Source organism: Bremia lactucae, linkage group LG6 (assembly GCF_004359215.1).
Source record: "Bremia lactucae strain SF5 linkage group LG6, whole genome shotgun sequence".
Taxonomy (NCBI): Eukaryota; Oomycota; class Peronosporomycetes; order Peronosporales; family Peronosporaceae; genus Bremia; species Bremia lactucae.
The window spans coordinates 3,392,104-3,417,109 of NC_090615.1; the positions used below are offsets into that span (position 1 = coordinate 3,392,104).

At 48.6% G+C, this 25,006-nt stretch overlaps 4 protein-coding genes across 4 annotated transcripts; 3 read left to right on the forward strand and 1 right to left on the reverse strand.

The window, feature by feature from the left end:
- Positions 1-9,221: 9,221 nt before the first annotated feature.
- CCR75_007475 (uncharacterized protein) lies at positions 9,222-9,584 on the forward strand (the record flags this gene model as incomplete). The annotated part of the gene is made up of 1 exon (XM_067965535.1): positions 9,222-9,584. The coding sequence occupies one exon, from the start codon at positions 9,222-9,224 to the stop codon at positions 9,582-9,584; it is 363 nt and encodes a 120-aa protein (XP_067818160.1).
- A 1,320-nt stretch (positions 9,585-10,904) lies between these two features.
- CCR75_007476 (uncharacterized protein) lies at positions 10,905-19,908 on the forward strand (the record flags this gene model as incomplete). The annotated part of the gene is made up of 2 exons (XM_067965536.1): positions 10,905-14,543; positions 14,605-19,908. The coding sequence occupies 2 exons, from the start codon at positions 10,905-10,907 to the stop codon at positions 19,906-19,908; spliced, it is 8,943 nt and encodes a 2,980-aa protein (XP_067818159.1).
- Positions 19,909-19,985: 77 nt separating this feature from the next.
- CCR75_007477 (uncharacterized protein) lies at positions 19,986-20,222 on the forward strand (the record flags this gene model as incomplete). Its single annotated transcript, XM_067965537.1, has 1 exon — positions 19,986-20,222. The coding sequence occupies one exon, from the start codon at positions 19,986-19,988 to the stop codon at positions 20,220-20,222; it is 237 nt and encodes a 78-aa protein (XP_067818158.1).
- Positions 20,223-21,158: 936 nt separating this feature from the next.
- Positions 21,159-24,879, reverse strand: CCR75_007478 (uncharacterized protein). Its single transcript, XM_067965538.1, has 8 exons — positions 23,712-24,879; positions 23,556-23,633; positions 23,418-23,485; positions 22,676-23,345; positions 22,561-22,622; positions 22,438-22,534; positions 22,278-22,409; positions 21,159-22,218 (listed from the first exon to the last, which is right to left on the reverse strand). Exons 1-8 carry the CDS (start codon positions 24,768-24,770, stop codon positions 21,910-21,912), a joined length of 2,475 nt encoding a protein of 824 aa, XP_067818155.1. The 5' UTR covers positions 24,771-24,879; the 3' UTR covers positions 21,159-21,909.
- Between the last annotated feature and the right edge of the window lie 127 nt (positions 24,880-25,006).

Below are 25,006 nucleotides of genomic sequence, written 5' to 3' on the forward strand. Positions count from 1 at the left end.
GAGGTTTTTAAAACCCGACTCAAACAGACGTTTGAGCCACCAAGGGCTGAGTTCAGAGCTCGTTCAGAGCTTCTGAAACTTAAGCAAGGCAAGCGTGATGTGCACGCATATGCCCAGCACATACGACTCTTAGCGAGTTGTATTACCAATAACCCAGTCCATGAACACACGTTGATTACGGTGTTCATGCAAGGTCTTACGGATGGTCCCGTAAAGACCCACCTGTTCCGCTTGGAACTGGATACGCTTGAAGAAGCAATATCCGTAGCGGAACAGGAGGACTTTAGCTTGAGACAGGCTCAAGCAAGTTCGTCATCATATCGTCCACCTAGACGACACGAACTAGGAGGTCCAGAACCCATGGACCTTTCCTATGTCGAAAGCGAGAAACCTCGCTTTTCGAATAATAAGCGATCGCAGAAATGCCATCGCTGCCAAAAATTGGGACATTACGCTCATGAGTGTAGTGCCCCACGTCCAGCACCAAAAGGTACTGAACGTAATTTTGGATCGTATGCCAAAAAGGGCAACGGTCGCGGATCCGACGTTGTTGCGAAATCGCAACAGCGAGGCGGACCGCCAAAAAATGGACGGGGTCAGTAGGGGCGCAACGCCCTACTGATCCAGCAACCTCAAGAGAATTTGCAAATCTCTTGACAAAAGTTGCTCCAGACACACAATCATTATGTGTCTCTGCACCTGGTGATGAGGTATCACTCATCACCTTGAAGTTGAAAGTGACAAATGATTTGTCACTCAGAGCCCTAGTGGACTGCGGAGCGTCGAATAACTTTATTCGTCGCCAGTCGCTAGAGGGTCGTAGGCTCAAATATGTTGAGCGCGACATCCCTCCAACGAGAATGACGGTGCGTCTAGCGACAGGCGCATCGATAATAGTAATGAAACGCGTAGTGAAATTTCACTACACTTAAAAGATTTACAGTACGATGATGATTTCATCGTACAGGATTTGGATGACAAATTTGATGTCATCCTAGGTTTACCTTGGCTCAAAAAATATGAGCCAAGGATCAGGTGGCAGCATCGATCCGTAAAGATGCCTGCCACTTGTTCATCAGATGGCCATCTGGTGAACGTTTTGGACCGTCTACAAGCGTGTGGATGTACTACGAGCGAGCGCGATGGCCTCAGTTGTGGTACGGTCGTTAGTACGACTGCGCAAGATCACAGTGTGATTACCAATCACCCTGTGGAGTCAGCTTCCGGCGGCTGTGCGAGCGCACAAGCAGCGTCGAAAAAAATTACTCGAATATGTCGAGTGGATTGAGACATGAATGTACGCCTAGCGGGCGAGATTCAAGGAAAATAACGGTTGTCCAAAAGGGACGACGCGATGATCCTAGGTCGAGTAGAGAGTCGACCGTAGAGGACCCGACTGTGATAGCGCAATCACGGTCGGAAGACGTTGAGAGAATAAGTCCCCACGTATTTGAGGAGAAATCTCCTCAAATACTTAATGCTGAAGTGACGAGACTTCAGCAATCCGAGGGATTGATCCCTCGGCAGCCTGTGGATAAATTCCAGGAAGAAACACCCGACACGGTCGACCAACCCGACTTGACAGTTACGAACTTGTCTCACGTCGTCCATACGTGTGACGAGACGTGACAGCAGCAGGCTAAAATTCTAGTCCGGCATATGGCCAATTCGTACTCTGCTGTCTGCCCTAAATGCATAACATTGTCTCGTCGACAATGAGGGATTGCAGGGGGGGGTCGTCCGGTCGGAGTGGCACAAGGGCACATCCACAACGCCGGCCTGCACCTTACCAGAGTTCATCTTAGTAATGACGTGCGAAATGAAATTTAGCAAAGAATATTTACTTTGTATGTGGAAAGAACAAAGTCCAATTGACAAGTTCGTTATCGAAAAAGGTCTTGTTTATATGAAAGATGATAATGCAGTTCGGGAAATATGCGTTATCGACGTACCCTGACTAAGTACAAAAATCTTAAAAGAGATACACAGTGCAGCAATAGAAGTTCATCCAGGAGTTCACAAGACTTATATGAAATTGAAGCAGTGGTACTACTGGCCTAAAATATCGGACACCTTGTAAAAATACGACGCGACATGTGAAACATGTGCACGTTGGAAGGCAAGCAATCAGCGGAAAAAAGTCTTATGATGCCTATTCCAATTCAAATGAATGTTGGGAAATCGTGTCCATGGACTTTATTACTGGTCTACCTGTATCTGACTGATTTGATGCGATCATCGTCGTTGTCGATATGTTATAAAAAAAAGATATATGCGCCTACATATACGACTGCCGACTCCAAAGGTGTTGCAATGCTGTTCTTCTAAGCCGTCGTCAGACAGCATGGGCTGCCAAAAGTTATCATAAGCAATAGAGATCCGAATTTGACAGCTAGCTCTTGCAAATCGCTGATGTGCATCAAGATACGTGTGACGACCGCTCCTACAGCACAAGCTGATGTGAAACCAAATGTTAAAATTTGGTGCTTGAAGATTTTCTACGATGCACAGTGGTGCCGATTGGGTAAAGCTGGGCGTCAAGATACATATGACGACCGCTCCGGCAGCTCAAGCTGATATACAAACAAAGTCAAAATTTGGTGCTTGAAGATGCTCTACGATGCATGGTGACACACAGTGGTGCCGATTAGGCAAAGCTCCTGTCAACAGTTGAGTACGGTTTCGCCACGTCAGTAAACGTATTCACTAACTTGACAAATTTGAAGATCGATGCTGGACGCAAAGGTTGTATTTGATTGCACATGATCATAAAGAGTTTCAAGCTAGTAAGGAAGAACTACCAATCTCCGAGTTTGCTGTGAATTTTGCAAAATATTGTAAGGAGTTAGCTTTAAGGACACGCAAAATTTACAAGATGTACAACTCTAGCAGAAGAAGCATTTCGACAAAAAGAGGCAGTCAAGTTTTTGGTGTCAAGCAAAACCAAATCTCCGACCTTAAAAGAAATTATCACTCAAAACCACAAACCTCATTCGAAATATTACAAAGCCAAGCTGGCAGCAAAAAGGTTGGACCCTTCGAAATTAAGATCAGCGAGAACGTAGCCAAGCTAAAGCTACGATGCACCATGAAAAAAAACATTTATCATTCAACGTCGATCTGTTATCCAATTATCACCCAGACGTTAGCGACTTTGCCGGAAGACCGATACCAAAGCAACGACGATAGCCGATAGTGTTGCAAGAAGATACGGGTGAAGAAGTTTGCATCGCAGAGAAACTACTACAGCGTCGCCAGCGAAGTCGTCAAGTCGAATGGCTCGTGAAGTGGCACAATCTCCCCAGCTGCGACTATGCCTGGGAGTGTAAAAACTCATTTCGCGGAGTTCCGCATTGGAAGCAACTAGTCTAAGACTTTCATCACTACCAACGCGAAGTCGAGTCTGGGAGGATGTCATGACGTAGCTCGCGCCACACAGCTTGCACACAGGATTTAGGAGCGGAAGGCGTCGTTACGAACCGCAACCAGTATCTTGGGCATGCAAGCGCCTGTTGTGTTGGAAGTTGACGTTGAACATTGTGAGTTGCGATTAACCCCAGTTGTCATTTCGGTCACGGATAGTATGTGCAAGTGGGTAGTAGACAAGTTGGTCAGCAATCATCTTGTCTTTCAGACGGTTGGAGCACAGACTGTTAGTAGAAAGAGTGGCTAGGAGGCAGACTTTTTTATTGTTTAAAATATCTTAAATAATACATTTTTTTAAATTTTTTTAGTATGAAATAAATTCTATTAAAAACTTATTTTATATAAAAACAACAAATTTTATTTATAAGTGTGAAATAATTTAACGGACAGGAGACAAAGCACTCAATATATAGAATCGTATCGTCTTCCTACTGCAACAAACATACTTGCCAACAGGTTATGAGCCCAATGGCTAGAGCAACTGAAGCGGCCACCAAGACACCAGGAGGTGTCGCGAGCTTCGCAAGGGCATGGCTCGCCAGCGCGTGCGCCTTCGTCGGTGAACACGCCGGCAGTCGTCGAAAAATCGCCCGCTCGCGAAATGGGCGAGGCGACCGATGACAAGATCCTCGCAGCCCTCGCCGCAGTGACCGACCGCCTTTTGAAGCTCAAGTCTTCGCAGCGCGTCCGGGACAAAGACGAGAGGATGTTTGGAGCTGTCGAGAGCGGCATGTTTGCGTCGAAGCTTGGAGCGAACATGCGTGGACGCCCTATGACCATCGACGCGCTTGGGCCGCTGGAGGAGAAACCAGAAGCACCTCGCGCGCGCGCTCGCTGGCCAGAAGACGGCGAGTCGATGTTCGCCTCGCTCGCGCCGCCGCGTGGATAGCCGTCAGCTCGGCATCGCATGCCGCACGAGCAGCCCAGCCCATAGTCGCGCCGCGTCAAGAAGCGCTGCCACCTGCGACGCACACGGCGGCAGCGTTGGGCAACTACGGAATGCCGACCGCGAGTCAGCGCAAGCTCAACATTCGCAAGTTTGTTGGGACGGAGCTCTACAAAGGGATCGTGAGCGGGCTCTTTGACTAGGGACGCACCTACATGCGCGCCGTGAGCCTCGCTGAGGGGTCGTGCAGTTTCTCGTGGATGGAAGACGTGAATGTCGACCTCCTCGGCCATTTCTTGGCCGGTAATGCGGAGCGCTACTATCACAAACAGGTCGACACTTGGTGGGTGCAGCAGCCAAGACTCGAGCACGTCATGAAGCAGCTGCACCTGACGTTCAAGACGACGATCACGGCAACCCAGGCCATGAAGCTGTACATGACAAAGAAAGAAGCGCGACGCACCTGAGCTGAGCACTTTCTTTATATGGTGGCCGTCAGCGTCGCGCGCGGTGGCGCTGACTCGCAACATCGTGCATTACGCGTCGCCAGAACTGATGAATGTCGTGCGGGCGAAGTACGACTCGACGCGGTTCGACTACCTGCGCCACGCTGAGGAATTGGCGCACTCTGCGCAGTCGACCGAGCTCGGCAGCGGCGCGGTCGGTCGCGAGGTCGTTGCGGAACATGTCGAGACGAAGCGCCGAGGCACGCGAACGTGTTTCCGCTGCGGCAGGATGGGGCATGTCGTGTCCGACTGCAAGGAAAAGGTCGTGATTGATGACGAGACGAGCAACACGAGCGGCGACATGGTGCTTGCGCTCACGGAGAAAGCGCCAGCAGCTCGCACGAAAGGAGCCAAAAGCAGAAGGAAAAAAACTTGCGAGGCAAAGCGGCTCGTGCGAGCGCCGCGAGCGACAAAGCGTGAGCTGCGATCTACGCGGACGGCTTCGTGCTAGCCCCAAACAATGCGATTGGCATCGATCGAGGCGACTGGATCTTCGACAGCGGTGCGAGCAGACACCTTGTGAACGACGAGTCGCTGCTGATCGACTCAACTGCCTGCGTTCATGAGATCGCCATGGCAGATGGTGAGTCGCTGCGGCAGACGCGTGTCGGGAGTGTACCCCTCGAGGTCCTCGCGCGCAGTATGAAGATGACTGTGACGCTGACTAAAATCCATCTTGCGCCGCGTCTGGCGGAGAACATTGTCTCGTACAGGAAGATGGAAAGCAAAGAAATTGCCCTCGTATACGACGGCAAAAAACGCGCGCTAGCGCGGCGAAGCGATGTATAGTCACGCTCGACGTCGCGATCGACAGCAACGTCTTGTACGTTTAGATGGCAGCGACACGCGGACGGCACGCACAAAGCCTCGTTACTGTTACTGCATTGGCACCAGCGACTCGGCCATCTCGCGTTCGATACAATCGGGCGTATGGCGCGCAATCCGGCGTCGGGCATCCGACTGACCAGCGAGAAGCGCATGGCGTGCGTGTCATGCCTCGAGGGCAAGCACACGCGCAACGCGCAGTCGCACCAGACGGCGGCGCCAACTCGCCAATCGACAGGATCGGAGGCGTCATCTGCTCGGACCTCAAGGGCCCGATGACGCCACAGGATCGCCTCGGAAATCGATATCTGGTGAACTTTATCGACCATAAGTCGAACTACTGCCGCGTGTTTCTCGCGCGCACGAAGGACGCGGCGGCGAAGCAGTTTGAGGCGTTCTTCGTCCACTTTGAGAAGCTCTTCGGCTTCAAGGTTCACACGTGCCACGGACGGACGGCGGTGGAGAGTACGCCAACGTTGACTTGCTCTGCAAGCGCACGGGTGTCGCACGCCAAGTGTCGGAAGCGCGAAACCTGGCATCGAACGGTAAGGCGGAAAGAAAGCACCGGACGGTACTAAACTCGCGCGCAGCATGATGTTCGCGTGCGAGCTGTCGTTGCAGTTCTGGGTCGACGCGGTGCAGTACGCCGTTCACATCTTGAACCGCAGTCCGACGCGAGCGAACGCAAAAAGAGCGTCACCTATCGAGGTGCTTACGGCAAGGCGCCGAATCTGCGCAGCATCGTCGTCTTCGGATCGTTGTGTAGTGCTACACAACCCGCGCAAGAGCTCGCTGCAGCAGCGATCGCTAACAGTTAAAATCGTGGGCGTGAGCGAGGAGACAAAGGGATACAAGGTTTTCCTCCAGCGAGAACAAGGTGGTCGTCACGCAATACGTGAAGAACATATCCACGCTGTCCGATGCGCAGAACGCGCAACAGCAGCGCGCGATGAAAGTCGGCTATCGAGACGACGAAGCGGAGGAGACAGCGCCAGCGGCAGCAGTGGCGACCCGCGACGACAATGGAAGAGTGCAAGATGGTCGCGGCGCTTGCGAGAAGAGCAAGAAGCCGTGGGCGCGACAAGCGCAAGCAAGCAGCTGCGCGCCCGGAGGAGCGAGCTGCGAGCGACGAGGTGGTCAGCGCAGCTTTTGAGCGCGATCCACGCAACTATGATGAGGCCATGCGCAGCTCGAAGCGCGCGGAGTGGCAGACGGCGTTGCAAGAGGAGATTGCTGCGCTCGAGAGCAACGACGTGTGGCGCGTGACGAAGCGCATCCCGGGCGGAATGCTCTTCACTCCAAGTGGGTTCTTAAGACCGACACGGGAGTCTCGGAGAGCTCGAACGATACAAGGCGTGGCTTGTCGCATGCGGCAATGAGCAAGTGCTGGGCGTCGATTACTACCTGATCTTTGCCGCCGTGATGGATATCTCGACGGCAAAGGTCGTGCTGGCGCTCGTAGAAACGTGGGACGTGCCAGCCAAGCACGGAGGTATCTCAAACGCATACGTGCATGCAGAGAAGGAAGCACACTTCGACATCTGCTTCCAGGTGCCACGCGGTATGACCGTATCGGTGAGCACTCTCCGCGAGATCCCCGCTACGCATCAAGGCGAGGTCGTCTTGGAGCTGCGGAGGAGCCTGTATGGGCTGAAGCAAGCCCGACGCCTCTAAAGCCAGTTGCTCCATGCGCGACTCAGCGATGCGGGGTACGTGCACTGCGTGTCAGACATGTGTCTAAATTACAAGCGCGACGGTGAAAAGCTGGTCGTCGTCGGCGTCTACGTCGACGATCCACTGACGACGGGAACGAGTGTCGCGGTCGAGAGCTTCTTCGCGAGCCTGGCGTCGCTGTCGATCAAGGTTCTCGGCCACGTCCACAAGTAACTGGGGATGCGAGTGGAACTCGGAAGTGACGGCGCGTACTGCATCGACCAGAGGAGGCCATCATGGAGCTCCTGCGTGCTCATGAGATGAGCGATGCGAACCCGACAACGACGCCGATTGGAGACGACTGCTACGAGGTGGTAGACAACGATGCCGCACTGCTGGAAACGACGAGCGCAGGCGGTGGTGCGACGGTGAACGCGTTCCAGTCGCTCGTCGGGAGCCTACTGTGGGTCGCGCGGTGCTCGAGGCCGGACATTGCCTTTGCAGTTCACAAAGCGACTAGACAGACGCATGCGCCGCAGTTGCTCGACTGGAAGCTCGCCAAGCGTGTCGCACGGTACCTCAAGGGCACCGCCGCTAAAGCTCGAGATGGCGCCGGCGCGAACGAGTCGCGACGCGCTGCAGCTCGAAGCCTACAGCGACGCCGACTTCGCAGCTGACAAAGCAGATCGGAAGTCGCTAACTGAAGGCGTCGTTCTCTTCAATGGGATGGCGGTGTCGTGGACCGCAAAGAAACAGGGCGGTGTGATCCTCTCGAAGGTGGAGGCCGAGTTCGTCGCGGCATTGGAGGTCGCCCGCGAGTTCATTGGCTTGCACCAGATGCTCGGAGAGGTGGGCATGGCGCCGGTTGTCCCAATGCTGATGCACGTGGACAACCAAGCAGCCATCAGCCAGATCGAAGGCGAAGCCTCCTCGATCAAGGCCAAGCACATCGACGTGCGGCACAAGTATCTGCGCGACCTCGCTCGACGAGGCATCGTCACGGCGCAGCACGTTCGATCCGAGCTGATGATCGCAGACCTGATGACGAAAGCCCTCGATGCAACCAAGCTGGCGGCGCTGCGCAGCCTGGTGCAGCTTCAGTAAGAGCGCGACGTGGATGAAGAGTCGGAGGAGCGAGAGCGGGCGAGATGGCTGCATCATAGTACGCGACATGTTGGAGGCGCGCGTGAGGAGCTCAAGGAGGCAAAGGACGTTTAAGGACGTTGGAAGATGGAGAGAGAGAAGAGCGGAGGCATAATCGAGGAGGAGTGTTGGAAGTTGAGGTTGAAGATTGTGAGTTGCGATTAGCGCCAGCCGTCATTTCGGTCACTAATAGTCATTGCAAGTGGGTAGTTGACAAGTTTAGGATACCATTTAGGTATACTTGATATTTTGTATTGGAAATCATAAGAACAATTAGAAAGAGAAGAAAAACGACAGAAACAGCGGTTAGCTCTAGGACATACATGTTAGTTTGTCAGCACCCTCACTTTTATATATACCTAGTGTCACGTAAGTCCTTACAAATGGCTGTTGGCTAGGGAACGTAGTCACTATTAGACGTTCGGTTACCAACATAAGCGCACTTGAAATGTGACCGTGGTGGCGCTCACCTCTTCAAATATTACTGCGCCATCATTCTTCCTATTTAGCTCGTTCTCCGCATCAATACTATGAGGTGATGACAGCGAAGTCGACTTATTGTAGTCGGCAATGAGCGACGGATCAACATCCTCACTGTTAAAGTGGGATAAATCCTTAAGCCCCGTTAACGCGGCAGCAGCACATTGGAAGCGACAGACGACATCTCGGCGCGCTGATTGCCCCTTTCTCCTCTCTGCGAATTATTCCAAAAGAGCGGGGAATGGAAGCTGAATACAATAAACAGCGAGCACAATTGCATATGTCCTCTTCATTTTCCGGGCATGACCCACACAAAGCTGACCGAAAAGCAGACAGAAGTGCTGAAAAATGACGAATGCGGGTGTCAAACCAAATACAATTCTGTCAACACTATGGATGACGAAAAAGAAAACTTGCGCAAACCTGCGCACTTTGTACAACGCACGAGTCAATGTTCGAAGTGTCCAACTCGCGGGAAGAACTCCCTGGGAACGCTTCCAACAATCTTTGAGAGTGTGACTATGTGCACTATATTGTCACAAATGAACGCAGAAACATCACCGGCTTACAAGTTTACAGATACGGACAGCATGAAGCTGGCGAACCGATACAATTACGTTGTTGTGATAGAATGCATGTATAAAGGTTTCTGCATCCTCGACTAAACGAAAAAGGTAGAAAAGCTTTCTATGAAAATGCATGAGGAACTGGGCAATGTCGAAATTGTCAACCGTGCGATTAATGGTTCTGCACCGAAGGTAATTGTCACAGACCGGGAACTGGCCTTTATGGCGGCCATCGCATCAGTTTTCCCATCGTCCTTAAACTTGCGCTGATTTTGCCGTATAAATAAAAATACCGCTGACAATTGCAAGAAGCAGTATGCAACCCAAAAATATTTCGACGAGTTCTGCAAATGTGGAAATATTGTCGGAGTCTCCGAATGCTGGTGGACGCGCGTCAATTACATCTCATTTCAGTGCCACTAAAATTGAAAATTAAATGTATTACATTGAGTTTCACGTGGGGAACGGCGGCGGGGGCAGCGGCGGAGACGGCGTTTCCGATTGCCCAGATACCGCGCCTGTTCTACATAGTGACTGGCCAAGAAGTCGCTAAAGCGCCACGAAGCGCTTGCTTGTAAAATACTTGTTACGAGTCGTAACGACGCCTTCCGCTCCCAGATCCTGTGTGCAAGCTAGAGGGAGGGAATCACGCTACTATTCCTGTGATGCGGAGAGCAGTTCTTCACGGCTATCCCATCCGACCTCTTGGGGAGGGAGCATGCCAATAGTGAACAACGAGTTGCTGCGCGTCAGCTGTTCTGCCTGAATGCAGCATCTCTTTGTGGTTTTACGAAAGCAAAGCCTCCAATCTTGAAGTCGAAGACAAGTCGGTTGCATCCGTTGTATGTGAAGAAGTGAGAGTGTGGTGTCAGACACCATTTGTTTTCGTTCTAGCATGACTGCCTTGCTAGAATGATGTTCTCCCTACAGTACCATTCTCACGAGGCATAATTAAAGTTGGTGATAGGTTAGTCACGAATAGGGCAAATGTCCCTCTTGGAATTCAAAAGTGGAGAATCAGTCGGTTGCACCCGTTGAAATCTGAAGAGTAATCGCTTTAACGTGACCAAAAGCTCTTGGTCAAGTGGCTTAAAAGGAGTGATTTTCAACTGAATGACTTAAAAGAGAGTGAATCTAACAATTCCTTAAATAGAAGGTAACAAAAATAAACCAGGTAAACCCTATCGATGTAAAATAAAATCTCCAGGGTTTTTCCATTTACAAGCTTTGAATTTTATCTCTAAAAACCATATGATTGCTGATGTTGTTACCATTATTGGTACTTTAGATGGCTCGTTTTGACAATTCAAGTTAAAATAAAAATCGAATTAATCTATATTTCAATTTAGTTGCTGGCCCTTCTTTATGTTATAAACCAAAGAATTGACTGGTTTGGAGACTTTGAAACGCCACGACTTAATGGAGCCTCCTAGGGTCAAGAAGCGGCGTCATCGCTTTCAAAAAGTCGAGGAACGCCTAAGTAATCTGCAGCATGATCTTACGCTGCACGTAAAGACCACGGGTGCAACAGATGAAGCGTCACAGCTCTCGTTTCGGGAAGAGCTGAGCCTTCAATCAGAGCTAACGACGCTCGACAGTTCTCAGTTCCTGTTCCGCAGCTTGCAGCCATTAGTGACTACCATTCCCCAGCTGTTGCATCACCTTAAAAGCGTGATTAAGATGTTACAGAAGGAGCTCCAAATGGTCCAAGATGATGTGCAGGACCCCGTCGTGCAGCGTCAACGACTCGTGCCTGTGTTCAAGCTCATCACGGCGCTGGCGCGAGAGCTTGGTAAAGAATTCTATCCATATTTCGCAGGACTGTTGCCACTAATAGTGGCTGGCATTGATACGAAGGACCCAGAGCTCAGTACACAAGTATTCAAGACGCTTACGATGTTATTTAAATACCTTCGAATGCAACTTCTGGCTGACATGGACGCCGTGCACAAATGTTATTTTCCATTACTTGGCCACCCAAGGGAATTTGTCCGCAGTTTTGCGGCTCAAACGCTAGCTGTGCTGCTGCGGCGATTGGAATCTCCCAAGGCTATGAAGAAGTATTTACGTGCGTACTTGACGGCTTTAGTGAAGGGATCAGGCAGCAACAATGAAACATTAAGGGATGGCTCAGCCAAGTTGTTTTTTGCGCTGGTTACAAATGTTAATCACGGATTCCACTCGCGGATGCGCGAAGTACTGCTGTTTTTGCTAAGCTCGTTTCGGCCAAAAGACGGAGTACAAGATCCTATGGAACAGCAGGAAACGGTGTTTACGATTGTGTATCTAACTTGTGGACTGATGATTAAATATACGGATGCGGACCATTCAGGCGCAATGCTTGAGTGTTTGGTTTTGGTATGCTGCAAGGTGACGAATCTTCGTCATGAAGATCATGCTCCGACAGAAGCGGACGATTTGTACCTGAGTCGTGTGCTACGTGTATTTTTTAGTTTTCTGATTTCGCGAACGGGTAAACTAATAACGGGAGCAAGCGATGCAAGTCATGGGCGTGTGTCGAGTGTACATAAGGTCTGCGCTGCGCTACTAGATGCTGACAATAAAGTTCTGATATCCGAAAGCACTTTTTTGAGCGACGTGGTCTTGCAGACGCTTGAAGCGGTTTGGCGGCTTTTTCCCGCTGAAATTAATACCATTGCTGCTCAAATGGTGACTGTTTTTGATGCAGCAGCTATTAAGGGAAAGCAGATGTATTGGTCGCATAAGATACTCGAATTTGTAACCCAGCAGTTGCACAATTCTTACGTGCACTTGGATTTTGTGATCAAGTTTCTACTTCCGAATGCACTCAAGTACGCGCTGAACACTCTTGTGAAGGCAGATATAGCTGCATTTACTTCCTTGCTGTGGCAGCTAGGTAATTACATTGCTGGCAATGCAGATGAAATAAAGAATGGACAAAGCTCTCTTCTGGTTTGGTCAGAGGCCCGACGCCCAGTCTGGTTGTTCTTGTTCAAAACAATTGACGTAGATGCTGAGAAGACACTTTTTGACGCTGGTCGCAAGCTTTTAAAGGAAGGCGAGGGTAGCCTAAACATGGAACATTTAGCCGCGAGTTGGAAATTTTGTAAAGTTTTGCAGCTATTGCAGCTGGATAAAACTAAAACGATAAGCTTTGCGACGCCCTTGGTAGAATTGTGTGACAAGCTTTTAATGGGTGAATATTTGCCTCAAGTTGCGTGTCTGCGTTCAGAGCTATGGCAATTGCAACAAATCGCAAAGCACCAAACAAGCGTGAATGCAGTATTGGCGGCGACGTATGTAGAGCAATCGCTGCTGAACAATGAATTTTCGCTCACTACTCTGTCAACCCTAATAATGTTAATTGATATGGAACCGGAAGAGAAGCGAAAGGAAGTATTTACGGTTGATGCGATGTTACGAGTAGCAAATATGCTTCTTGCCACGCTAAGATCTCCAGCCCACGACTTACGCTTAGTGACGCTGCAGTTATTAGCTAAATATAATCGTCTGAATTGCCTAGACTCCGACGACGGAATGCTAAGTGGTCCGAGCGAATTGCTAGATGTTTGTGTAGACCTCGAGCTTTCGTGTAAAGATATTTCTGTGGACACTGAACGTGAGGTAGTGCGCCTGCTGACGCGTGTTAAAGTTCTGCTGCGCTCACCTTACACCCCTGCACAATACAAGAAAATCGCTATGAATCTGCTGCTCGGTCTATACCACGTCAAATACTCGTCGATCTGGCCGCATATCGCCGAGGCGGTCGAGATTGCTCTCCGGCTGCACTTTCATGAATTTTGGCCTTGCATGAGCTCAGTGCTATTAACGGCTTCTCACAGACATCAAGACGCTGATCAAATGCGTGGACTAAGCAGCTTAAATGCTGCTGTTGACGAATTTGAGCATGCTTGTATGTTGGAGCAGGGAAAGGTGCCTAGCTGTACTGCTACAGACGCTATCACACACCACTCGCTCCTGTGGAAGGGGCTACTAAAGGTCTCAGACCTTGTTGAAGCGAAGACGAGATTTGTGGTGCCGCTTTTCCTTACATTCCTCAAGGACCAGTATAGATCCATTTACACTGACGAGCTGAACAAAGATCGTCTCGAAAAAATCGACGACGTCCTTCAAAAGCTTGCCGAGTCAAATGTTACAAACGATATAAAGTCTTTAGACTGGCGTCAACCCGTTGAATCTCGCGATCTTTTGACAAAAGAAGTGCGTGGCAAGCTTGTAGATCACTTGAAGCTTTTTGCTGCCTTCCGTAATATGAAGGGCGCGTATGCACATCAATTGCTGCACGAATTGTTTCTGGATCTGCTGATGAAGTCGGATGAAATGGTGTCAAAATTAGCGCTAGATTGTTTGTTGGCGTTCGGTAACAAAGCTGTCGCTCCTTACGCGATGCAGCTAAAGCGACTGACGGATTCGTCTTCGTTTCGCGAAGAGCTTGCGAGCTTCAAGATTGGAGACGGAGATAGGCTCGTTTTGTCTGAGCACCGCTCTGAGCTTTTGCCCTTACTATTGCGTGTACTATACTCCAAGTGTATTAGTAAAAAAGGTAGGAATAACGGTGATACCGTAGCTGCTCGTCGTGCTGCTATTCTAGCGTACTTAGCAGCTTTAGAGACGCCTGAGCTTGCTAGCTTCGTGGATTTGGCAGTGCGGGCGTTTAATGTGACTATTGAAATCCCTACAAGTGCCTTTGTGGTTTTCGGGGAGATGAAACCTGTGCCAGCAGTTTCCTTTGTGCAACCTTCGCGTATCTTGGGATTCCTAAATCTTTTGGAGGACCTTTTTGCACAGCTTGGAGTGAAATTGGCTCCATTTGTACCACATCTTGCCGACGTTTTGGTGGCTATTCTAAACCTTAGCATTGCCTCCAGCGACAAGGTTGACGGGGATGCCTCTAAGAATAAGGATTCAAATGAAATAAAAACGGTGATTGCAATCGGTTCAAAGCGGAAAGCTGATGAGAATCTTTCTAGCGTTGATACCGTGAAAGCTTCGAACTCGATTAGAAAGCAGATTCGCTCGTTGACGTACCGTCGGCTTGCAGAAATGATCGATATGGTACGACTGCTCTATTTCGCAAATTTTAGAGTTCACAGCTGATTGTCTTTTATTTGTGTAGTTTGACACGCTTGTGCCACTCAAAATTTGGGTTGTGGCAGTGTTGAAAAGTTGTCGTGATGCGATTGCACATTTGCCAAATGCAGTCATCGGCGCAGATAAGGCATCTGCACTCCTAGAATTTCTTGTAGCACTAAGTCGTGCTGAGCAAGCGCGTCAGTGGATCCCTGAGCCGCTTATTCTTACTGTTATCTCCTGCTTAACTGTGGGTCAGTCATCGTCATGTGCAACGTCCACAACTTCTCGTGGCATTGCACCTCAAATTTTAGACTTGATTATTCAGTTTTTGGATTCGCTTCTTGACGGAGACGAGCGCCTGTTGTCGTTGCGAGACCAAACCGAACCGGTTACTGTCTCTGGACAACATGACAAGCTGCTATTGATTCCTCAGATATCGTTTGTATTAGAGCAATTTATCCAGCGTTTCCAGGCCAAGGCGGCGCGTTACGCGAGCGACCGGTACGCTGGATCGTCACGAAAGGAACTCAGTTTTCTTTGCCGTCTCTCGCATCACTTGGAAGTCTCGGATATTGAGGCTGCAGCGCAAGATTTGTTTCAATTGCTCTTGCCTTTCTTGCAGCGCACCCACCAAACATCGGCAAAGGACAAAGAAAATTTGCTGGATGTTCTGACACACATAGTACCGAAGCTGTCGGAGCCTACAAAGCATGTGCTTTCCCTTGCGCGTTTATTGGCCCCGGGTCCAAACTGCGTTATAGATCGCGATCCTCGCCTTAAGCTTGTGGCAGTTTTTAAAGCACTTGGTGCACACCCTAAGCTAACAGAGCTATCTCCTGTTGCCGAGTTGCTGATTGATCTTAACGCATATAATGTCAAGTGCATCGATGACACGGATTATGAGCGCCGCCTTATGGCGCTGAATCGCTTGAACTCGTCGCGATTTGCAGGATTTACAGAACAAACACATTCGCTAGCACCACTTGTGGCGCAGTGTCTACAGTCGATGCATGAAAAGGAGTTTTCAGTGCGTAGCGGCGCGCTTGCTAGTCTTAAAACCTTCCTGGATGTAGCCGCCAAGGCTGCATCGGAGTGTGAGGTGCGTGAAAATGCGGTAAATCTTCCGATGATAAAGGCACTAGAGTCATTAGTGATGCCATGCGTACGAGCAAGTCTCCGTTCGACTGAGGAAAATACGCGACAAGGGTTTGTGACTTTGCTGGGTTATCTGGCGGATCACCACCAGGTGTTTCAATCGTTTGCATTCGTTCCCACCGATTTAGCATTAGTGCGCAACCAGAAAGATCCTGAAGTCGATTTCTTTTACAATATTAATCACATCCAAGCTCATCGCAAACGTCGTGCACTACAGCGTCTCAGTGGCTCAATGGTTTCGATGGCTTTAAAGGCGAAAACGGACGTTGATGATAAAGAAAAGGAACAATCCCAGTGCTTTTCAATCGGGACGGTGAATACAATTATTTTGCCACTTGTCCTACACTTTGTCTACGAGACACATGCCAAGAGCCAAGAATCTTTACGTGCTGAAGCCGCGGCATGTGTTGGAAGCGCGGCCGGGCTCTTGAGCTGGTCGCATTACCTTTCACTTCTTCGTCGGCTGCTTATGTCGATTGATAGACATGCTGAGATGGAAGGGGGAATTATTATGTCTATTTGTGCAGTCGTCGATCACTTCCACTACGAGACTCCAGGTGCTGCGACTCAATGGAAAGTGTCGACGTCTGACTGCACTAAGCAGACAAGTGACAAACCCGATACAGCTGAAGATGAAACTGAAGAAGTCGAAAGGTCTTCCAAGATGCAGGATAACATGGAGACACAAGTCCTTCCGATGCTCTACTCACATTTGTTTAGAAGTGTGGCGTCAAAAAAGCGCACAAAGTCACAAAATGACTTCGAGTCGGTTTCTCTCTCGGAAGCAGCCGTAGCCGTGCGTGTACCTCTCGCTCTTGCAGTCGTGAAGGTATTGCGCCGTCTGCGTGCGGCGGTTTTTCAACGGGAGCTTCCTAAGCTGCTGATTAAATTTGCAAATTTGCTTAAAAGTAAAGAAGAGGCCGTGCGCGTGTCGGCTCGCACGACGCTTGTTCGTGTCGGTGTAGAGCTTGGTGCAAAGTTTCTTTTGCCAATCGTAAACGAACTTCATCACACGCTGCGCGATGGCTACATGGTTCACGTGCTGTCTTTCACCGTACATGCGCTGCTGGAAAAGCTACCGGAGATCGTGCAGGCAGACGGAGAGACTAAATCATTAGTGAAGCCACAGTCGTTGCTTTTGACAGAAAGCAAGGAGCAAGAAGCTAAGCGGGAGGCGGAGTTTGCGTCACCGCTCGATGCTTGTGTGCCTAGTCTGATGGAGATTTTGGCTGCAGAATTGTTCCAGGGTATGACGACAATTAATGAAGCTACTGAGGCTGCTGCTGGAGGCCTGGCACGCAAGTTTTCTCAGAAATCTAAGATCAAAGAGGCACGCGCGAGTGGTGGTCGGAGTCTGGACTCACTCGAATTGTTGGCTAAATCAATCCGCTTTCTTCCTAATCCAAGCATTCATGAAGTAGTAAGTGCCCTTGTTAAGCGATATCAGGCTACAGACATGGGAGCACAAGCCACAGCCGCATTAGAGGAGGCGCTGAAGCATGTGGCGATTGGACTTGCAACGAATCCGTCTGTGGACTCGTCGTATTTGTTTCTGTATGCATATAATGTCTTAAGCTCATGTCTGGAAAGCTTGCGACCACAAATTGAGGGAGAAACGAAGCAATATGAATCTAGTAGGAGCAGTACAGCAGTGCTAACGTCGTGGCTTGTGTCGGAAAAGAGTGCTGCAGCTACAAAGTTACTCGCAAAACGAGTGAGTGCTCGAGAGACTGCGCACGTCGCGATGCAACAGCAAGTTACTGGTTTCGACAAGATGCGTCAACAGCAGGAATGTAAGACCAAAAAGCAAAAGCGAGAGGCAATTGCTGCTCTCATGGCTGAGAGCACGGCGCATGTCCGAGAGCTGCTAAATTTTGCAGTAGTTTTGATTTATACTTTTCTTCGCAAAAGCGGAAGTACGAAGATTCAAAGCAACGATGTCAAGAAGACTGCTGATGCACCGGCTGAACTTGTTGATCCACTGGTACCACTCCTTATGCGCTGTGTTGGCGAATCGAAGGATGATCGTGCTGTGATTAATACATTAAAGTGCCTAGGATCACTGCTTCCTAGACAAAATGAGCTACCTGCCTTACGATTCGCACAATCTTCACTACTTGGCCGTCTATTTAAGATCCTGCAGCAGGCTGGAGCAGCCACGCGCAACGAGATGGTGCAGACGTGTTATCGTACTCTGACAGCTCTTCTGAGACAACAGCAAGGATTGGAGCTGGCTCAGAGTAAGGGGACTTCTGCCAAGAATTCTAAGTGTAAAACTTTACGAATGACCGAACCCCAGCTACGGGTGCTTTTAAGTTTTTTACGCGCAGATCTTGACGAACAAGACCATCAAAATGCGACTTTTGCCTTGCTGAAGGCCATTGTCAATTCGCGTCTAGTCATTAGTGAAGTGTACGATGTGATGCTTCGTGTAGGAGAACTTCTAGTGCAGAGCGATGCTCCCGGCGCGCGTCTTAATTGTGCGACAATTTACCTGACGTTTCTGCTGGAATACCCACTTGGTAATAAACGTCTCTCTCATCATCTCAAGTTTTTGGTCGACAACCTGAGCTACGGATATGCTACCGGGCGCTCTGCTGTACTGGAGGCTCTACGCTCACTGCTATTGAAGCTTCCTCAGGATCTCGTTAATGCTCGCTCCCAGTACTTCTTTCTACCGCTTGTGCTGCGTTTGGCCAACGATGAAGCATCCGAGTGTCGCGATCTCGCCCGTGCTGCACTCGTCACGTTAGTGCGTCGACTTGGCAACAAGGAACTGAACGAAAGCATTATGCTTGTCGTATCGTGGTGGACACAAGCGTCCAAGTCGGCTGCTGCTGATGCTGTCAAGTTGCTAGGAACTGCAGCACAGGTAACGACGTTGGTGCTAGAGACTCGACCCGAATTTTTCGAACAAAGTGCTCTTCAGGTACTGCTTGCTGCCCGTCCAGCGCTTGAGCTTCGTCAGCGTGAGCTTCAGACAGTCGAAGATAGCAATCAGGTTCGATGGCAGCCGACGTATCATGTGTGCGCGGCACTTACCGCCTTCAGTGATCATCTTGCTGGCCCTTATGAATTGTGGCTGGAAAAGCCAGAATCGACCGACAATTTCTTGGATCTTGTAGCACTGCCACTGCTGCAGTACCCCCATGCGTGGGTGCGACTTGGTGTTACTCGTTTGTTAACGTCCTATCTGCGCCGTCGTCAAGCCAAATCGCTTAGTTATGCAGCTCCTGTTAAGCGTTTGTCTGGAGATGCTCTCAAGCGTCTGCACAACGGATCAGCATATTTTCAGCGTCCTGGACGTCTCTTCGCTTGGTCTAGTGCATTTTGCAAACTACTAGAAACTCCAGTATTGAAGGAGGAGCTGGCGACTGAGGTGCTTGCTGCGTTATTGTTCCTGTGTGAAGCACTTGAGAGCACGGATGTTCCACAGGATGTGACGAATTCAGCGATTGGATCATTAGAGAATGTCGATGCAATTGCTGAAGATGACGCGGCTGTTGAAGAAATTGAAGACGTGCAGGAAACGATAGATGAGAAGGAAGATGCAGAACTGCGTTGTCGCGAGGAGCAGGAAAAAAATGACGAGCGGGACAAGTCACGGACACCTACGGGGTGGCTGCTAACCCGTTTATCGTACATAGCTCGCGACACGACCTGTAGTGACGAGGTGCAAACTGTGGTGTTTAAGCTATTTGCTGCTTTGTTGCACAGCCATGACGGAATCTTTGCGCAAAAGTATGTCGTGCAGATAATAAATCCACTGTATCGGTCAATTCGCAAACGAGAAGAGGTTCTGGTACAGCAAGAGCAAGCGATGCTGCAAAGGCAACAGCACTATTGTAAGAATCGAAGAAGTAGCTCTGCTAAGGAACCAGTAGCGCCTCCTGAAAGCGCGATTCTGGCTCAGGAGGTCTTGCAGCTACTTGAGCAAAAGCTAGGGGCGACGGCATTCTTAGAGGCGTATTCTTTTGTACAGAAAAAGATGGCTGTACGTCGTGCTTCACGCAAGTTGCAGCGTCGGACTGAAGCCGTATCGGACCCGAAGCGTGCTGCCCAACGGCGGCTACAAAAGAACGAGCGAAAACACCAGGTGAAGAAGATGCGAAAGCGCAAATTTGCTGTGCTTAAGGGCTCGACGTCTGCGGCGGTTCGTAAGAAAAAAGTGCTTCGCCCTGGAGCAGATTAGAATAGATAGAAAAGGGACACATTACTTGCATTAAATTGTTATATCGAGTGATTTTGATTTTGGTCTGAACCTCGGGGATGGTCTATCGGTGTCTTTTCGACCAAACCGATGCTTTTACGGCTACGCTTACTGCGATTCAAGATTTTGACAAGTATTATGCCGAAAAGGCCCGTGGTCCCGAGAAAGCTGCTGTCCTTCGAGACTTCTGCCAACACGAGGCAATTCAAGCCTTTTATCAACTAGAAGGTGCAGTAATTCAGCAACTGAGCGAATCTCAAATTAAGGAGCTGCGGCTGAACCTCGAAAAAGATTAGATCCTCGACACGACATTATTTGTGAGGATTATAATCATTAAATGAAAGCTATTCGACGACATGCAGTGTCCTCGAATTATCACACTCGATAATTGTACCAGTAATACGCCTTACAAGCTTCAAACCATGTTTGAAAAAGTGTCAGATATAACAAGTACATAATGTTGTGTTAGCTCATGTTGAGGCAGAATTTGTCGCGGACATTGAGTATTGAAGCTGCTACTACTTGTAAATACGGCGACGTTGGGCAACCCAACTACGATTTCCTCGTGTTTCTTGCCGTCTACAAAGGTTCTCATAAATGATTAAGCGCCGTCTGCATCAATAAACAAACAGCAAAGCGAATCTAAAATTTGATGCAGGAGATTTCCGATCATACCAGAAAGAAGCGCATCATGCAACTTAATGCTTATTTTTTCAAACCAGGGAACTTTAACATTGGCCCAAAGCTCTCGGCGATTTATCGCGCTCTATCACATCTTGTATGAAAGACTCAAGTTATAGCGACGCAAACAACATGGAGCTCAGAGCTTTAAATTAAAAAGATGCACGCAGCGATAGTTATTTAGAGCTCTCTCTAAGTTGCAAATGCATGGCTATATGGACGTTGAGCGCTTGAAAAAAGAATTCCATGATGAATTCCGAAAAGGCCCACGAGGGGATCGAGAGAGCGCGCCACGAGCGAGAAGAAAGTGAGGAAACTCAAAGCGTTTAGGGTGAGTACTGTATGTAATAATAAAATAGCGAAGTCACCTGAGAATATGATCGACAACGTGAGAAGAGAATGGCCGTCGCAAGAAAAAGCCTCAAGTAGCACGATTTAGCTTGAGAACTAAATGCAGCAGCAAAAAATTGTTACTGAATTGTAAGCCGAGCAGACAAAGCTTACAGCACAAAAGCTACATTAAGGATAGAATTGACTCTCGCAAAACCAAAGGCCATGCTAGATGGAGAAATAGTAGATGGTCGTCGGACGAGGTCATAGAATGAGTGAAATGTTTACATCTCAGTCAACAAGAAATATCAATCTAGTGACATTAAGAGTCTTTTGGTCGACAGCGCGAGACATTTACGCAACATGGCATTGATAAGCAACGATAAGTGCGTGCAAAAACGACGCACAACACGATTGAATCAGCAGAAGCTTTAAAAGGATCTCGGCGATGGCATTTAAGGCAAAGCAGCAAGGAGTTAAGGCACAAGGATTGATATGTGAGGTCACGATAGCTGGATTTGCATACCATACTGCAACCGACCGGAGCCACTGCCGAACCTTACACAGACGAGAATGGCTACTACGGTCAAACTTGGCTTAAAGCATTAACATAAATCTATTTTAATCTCTTAACGGCAGGAAATCTACCCGAGCTATGCCGCAGCAACTGCAGCCAACCATGAGTGCCAGGCGATCTAAAAGCGGTGGCATCTGGTCACACCATGACCAGCAATGGCATATAGCAGTTTAACAATACTCAACGATATTATCAAGCCGTATTTTCTCTTATTAAATTTTTCATCTTGTATCTTCTAGCTAGAGAAGCAGCACCGTTGGGACCATCGACAAAACTTTCGACCACATTATTGGCGCACCATGTTACAATGATAACATCATTGAAGAGCAATTTAAGCTTAGCACAAATTGCAGCATCGATGTCGCCTTTTACAGTCAATATGTGAATAAATGAAGCTATTCGTCATCGTCCACATTCATCATCGAGCCGTCATCAGAAAAGTCCAGACTTGAACACGCGAGTGACTGTCTACTGCGTTCAAGACTGCTGTAAGATTGATCAAGACCGCGAGAAAGTCGTGAGTTCCTGTCATTCCCTGTCGAGCGACGAACTCTTAAAGGAGTAAGGCCACTCGTTTTAGGAATGTTTTTCGGGGGTGAGTCTGCAAATTCCGGATAAGATTCAATTCCTCTTGACATCGATTCCTCGAATGCAACAGTAATCATCGATCCCGCGAGAGTATCTTCGGGAGCATATGCAAGAGCCTACATGATAATGTTGACCTGAGAGAAAAAAGCAAATGCAAGATCCAGAAAGTACTTACCGCATGGTAGCATTCTATCGCTTGCTCTAAATTGCCCTTCATGTGATTCGTAAAGCCAAGCGCAGCAAGAGTCGACGCCTGTAACATCAAACGGATCCAAGCATGTAAATGATTTATAGCTTTACGCACAACCTTCCACCGAAGCATTATTTAATCGTACATTGCGCGGTGATAGCCGAAGTGCACACTGGAAATAATAAATGGCCTGGTCGAATTTTCTATTGGCAGAAAAACGGATAGTCAACCACGACACAAAACTACATAATTCCTATATGCTGCACACCGCAATTTGCGGTACGAATATCCGAGGTTGAAAAGAGTAGGTTCCCACGCCACCATAAGTCGCTGGAAGCAATGAGTGAGTGTTGTTGTAATCAATAAGGATAATACTTTCTTACCTCAGGAAGGCCTTTGCATTGTTGAAGCGCCTCGGTAAACAAATTGATCGCTTGAAAATATTTTTTTTGCTTGTAGTATACACTGCCCATTTCGTTGTAAACCAACGGGTCGGTCGGGCAGATCTTGTTTGCCTGCTGGAAATAGTCCTGAGCCTGGGATAAGTTATTCGTACGAAGATGCTCCATGCCAATATATAGTGGCGGCAAGTGGGACCCCGGAAAAAGGCTCAAGGCCGTCCGATATGATGACATGGCTTGGTCACTTTCATCCTGCGCGGCAAAAGTATTTCCAAATCCAATCCAGGCGGGTGCATAGCTCGGCTCTAAAGATGTCGCTTTACTGCAAAGCACACATGTCATTAATACACATCGGCCATGATAATCTCGTATTAGATTTACATACTGAAAATATCGTTGCGCGGCCTCGTATTTCTGAGTTAGGAGGTAATAGCATCCTACAGTATACCAAGCTGCAGCCTTCGTTGGATAAACTTCCACCTTAAAGTAACCAAAGCTGAGCCAATGAAAGCGCAATTGTGTGATCCCAACTATATAGCTACTTACTAATTGGTGAGCATAGTAATATAGTTCTCGCTTCTTGCCAAGCTCTACTATCGTTCCCACATACACTGCAATAACGCGAAAATTGAAGGGGTCCCTTTCACGGACACTTAAGTGGGCATAAAGTTCATACTAAGATGAGCGCGCCTGCATTTCTTCTCCGCAGCAGTCACTTAAGTACCTTTCACAAATTTTATGAGCCTGCTGAATATCGTGCTGATAATAATGCGCCTCCGCTCTAGTGATACTCTGTACAGATCCCATTAAAACACGTCAGCTAATACTAAGTGCCTCAATTACTGACACCATTTGTTATTACCAAATCCAAATTATCTGTTAATCCATAACGATGCTCCACTTCTGCAAATCTCTCCTCAATCGGCGTTATCGTGTCATACTGTATCAGCAATTGGACCTCAAGCGCGTAAGAACAAGCCAGTGCAAGGCATTCATAGTCCAAATAGTCAATGCTTACCTTGCCCACGTGGGTTTGATACAAAAGCTGTAGTAAGTGCATTTCATCCCCCGAAAAGTCTAATGAAGCCATGAGCTCCTTCTCTTCCTTCATTGTTAACATCTGCTTGTCAAAAAGGTGAAAAAAAGCCTCCGAGCAGTGCACGTCACATCGCAAAGCAATTCGATAATAGACTGTAGCATTTTCTCGATTACCAACCGCTTCAAACGTTTCTCCCAATAGTAGCGCCAGTGACGACACAACATTCATTCCTTCAGCATTCTCATGTTCTAGCTGCATCTTCTTTGCGAGCTGCACCACATCCTGTTCCGAGTCGGGCAGCACAGATCCCAACAGCTCCAGACATTCCTCTTTCTGCTTAATAGCCAACATGCACTTGCCCAGCAGCAAACAGGCTCTTAACATGACGTGACTCGGGGCCACAAAATCGATCTTACTTCCTTCAACGTTCGCAAGTCTTGCCTTCTTCAAACTGTGAATAGCTCGATGGAATTCTTGATTTAAAAAGCACGCGTCAGCAAAAAGCAACACATCGTTCTCATTGTTAGGTGACATGGTAACTAGTTTGTCCGCATAGAAAAGTGCCGAGACGACGTGGTGCTGCGCACTGTATGTTTTAACAAGAAGTCTCAATTTGTCCACCGTCATTTGTCTATTGTCCGCTTTAAAAATTTGCTGGGCATTTGGCGTCGCCTTTTGACAGTTAAATGGAGACTCCGTGCGCTGTTGATTGTCTTCGACTTGTCCTCTAACTGATGAACTCAATCGTGAGGCATTCCCTGCACTCTTAGCCGTCCACATCTGTTTGCTCTCGTCTAGCTCCTCGTTCTCTTCCGTATCTAGTGGCCTTCGGTCCGTAATAAAGGCCGCAGATTGATCTACACGCCTTCGACGCTTCTTTGATTGAAGACTGGCTTCGTTTGCTATGCTTGACGCAGCTGAGTCGAACGCGAGCGTGCGCGTAGTGCACTCGGGAGTCTGGATGGGCGACGGTTGACGCCAAGACGAGCCACGAATAGAAGGAGTGGGCGGAAGACACGGTGTTGGCGGTGGTGGCATTATGAGAGCAGAAACCCTAAAGGAAAGGACTAATAAATACTGTTGATGCAAGTGACATGATACAATGTTAAAGTTCGTGCAAAAGGTTATACCGCACTTTAATACAGAATGGCTGCGCACGTTCTGCGTCTTTAATATCAAGCTGATTTGAGCAACTTGTCAAGAAACTATATTTTTTTATCATCGTCTGAGCCAGTACTAGTCAAGAGATGTCTCCCGGCATTCGCATACTTCTT

What these genes read in the sequence shown, in the direction of transcription:
- CCR75_007478 (XM_067965538.1), bottom strand. Translation starts at nt 24,770, where the DNA reads ATGCCACCACCGCCAACACCGTGTCTTCCGCCCACTCCTTCTATTCGT. An exon ending in TAACAGATAATTTGGATTTG is followed by an intron (nt 23,486 to 23,555) that starts GTAATAACAAAT and finishes GGATCTGTACAG; the next exon opens with AGTATCACTAGAGCGGAGGC. An exon ending in TATTCGTACCGCAAATTGCG is followed by an intron (nt 22,535 to 22,560) that starts GTGTGCAGCATA and finishes GGAATTATGTAG; the next exon opens with TTTTGTGTCGTGGTTGACTA.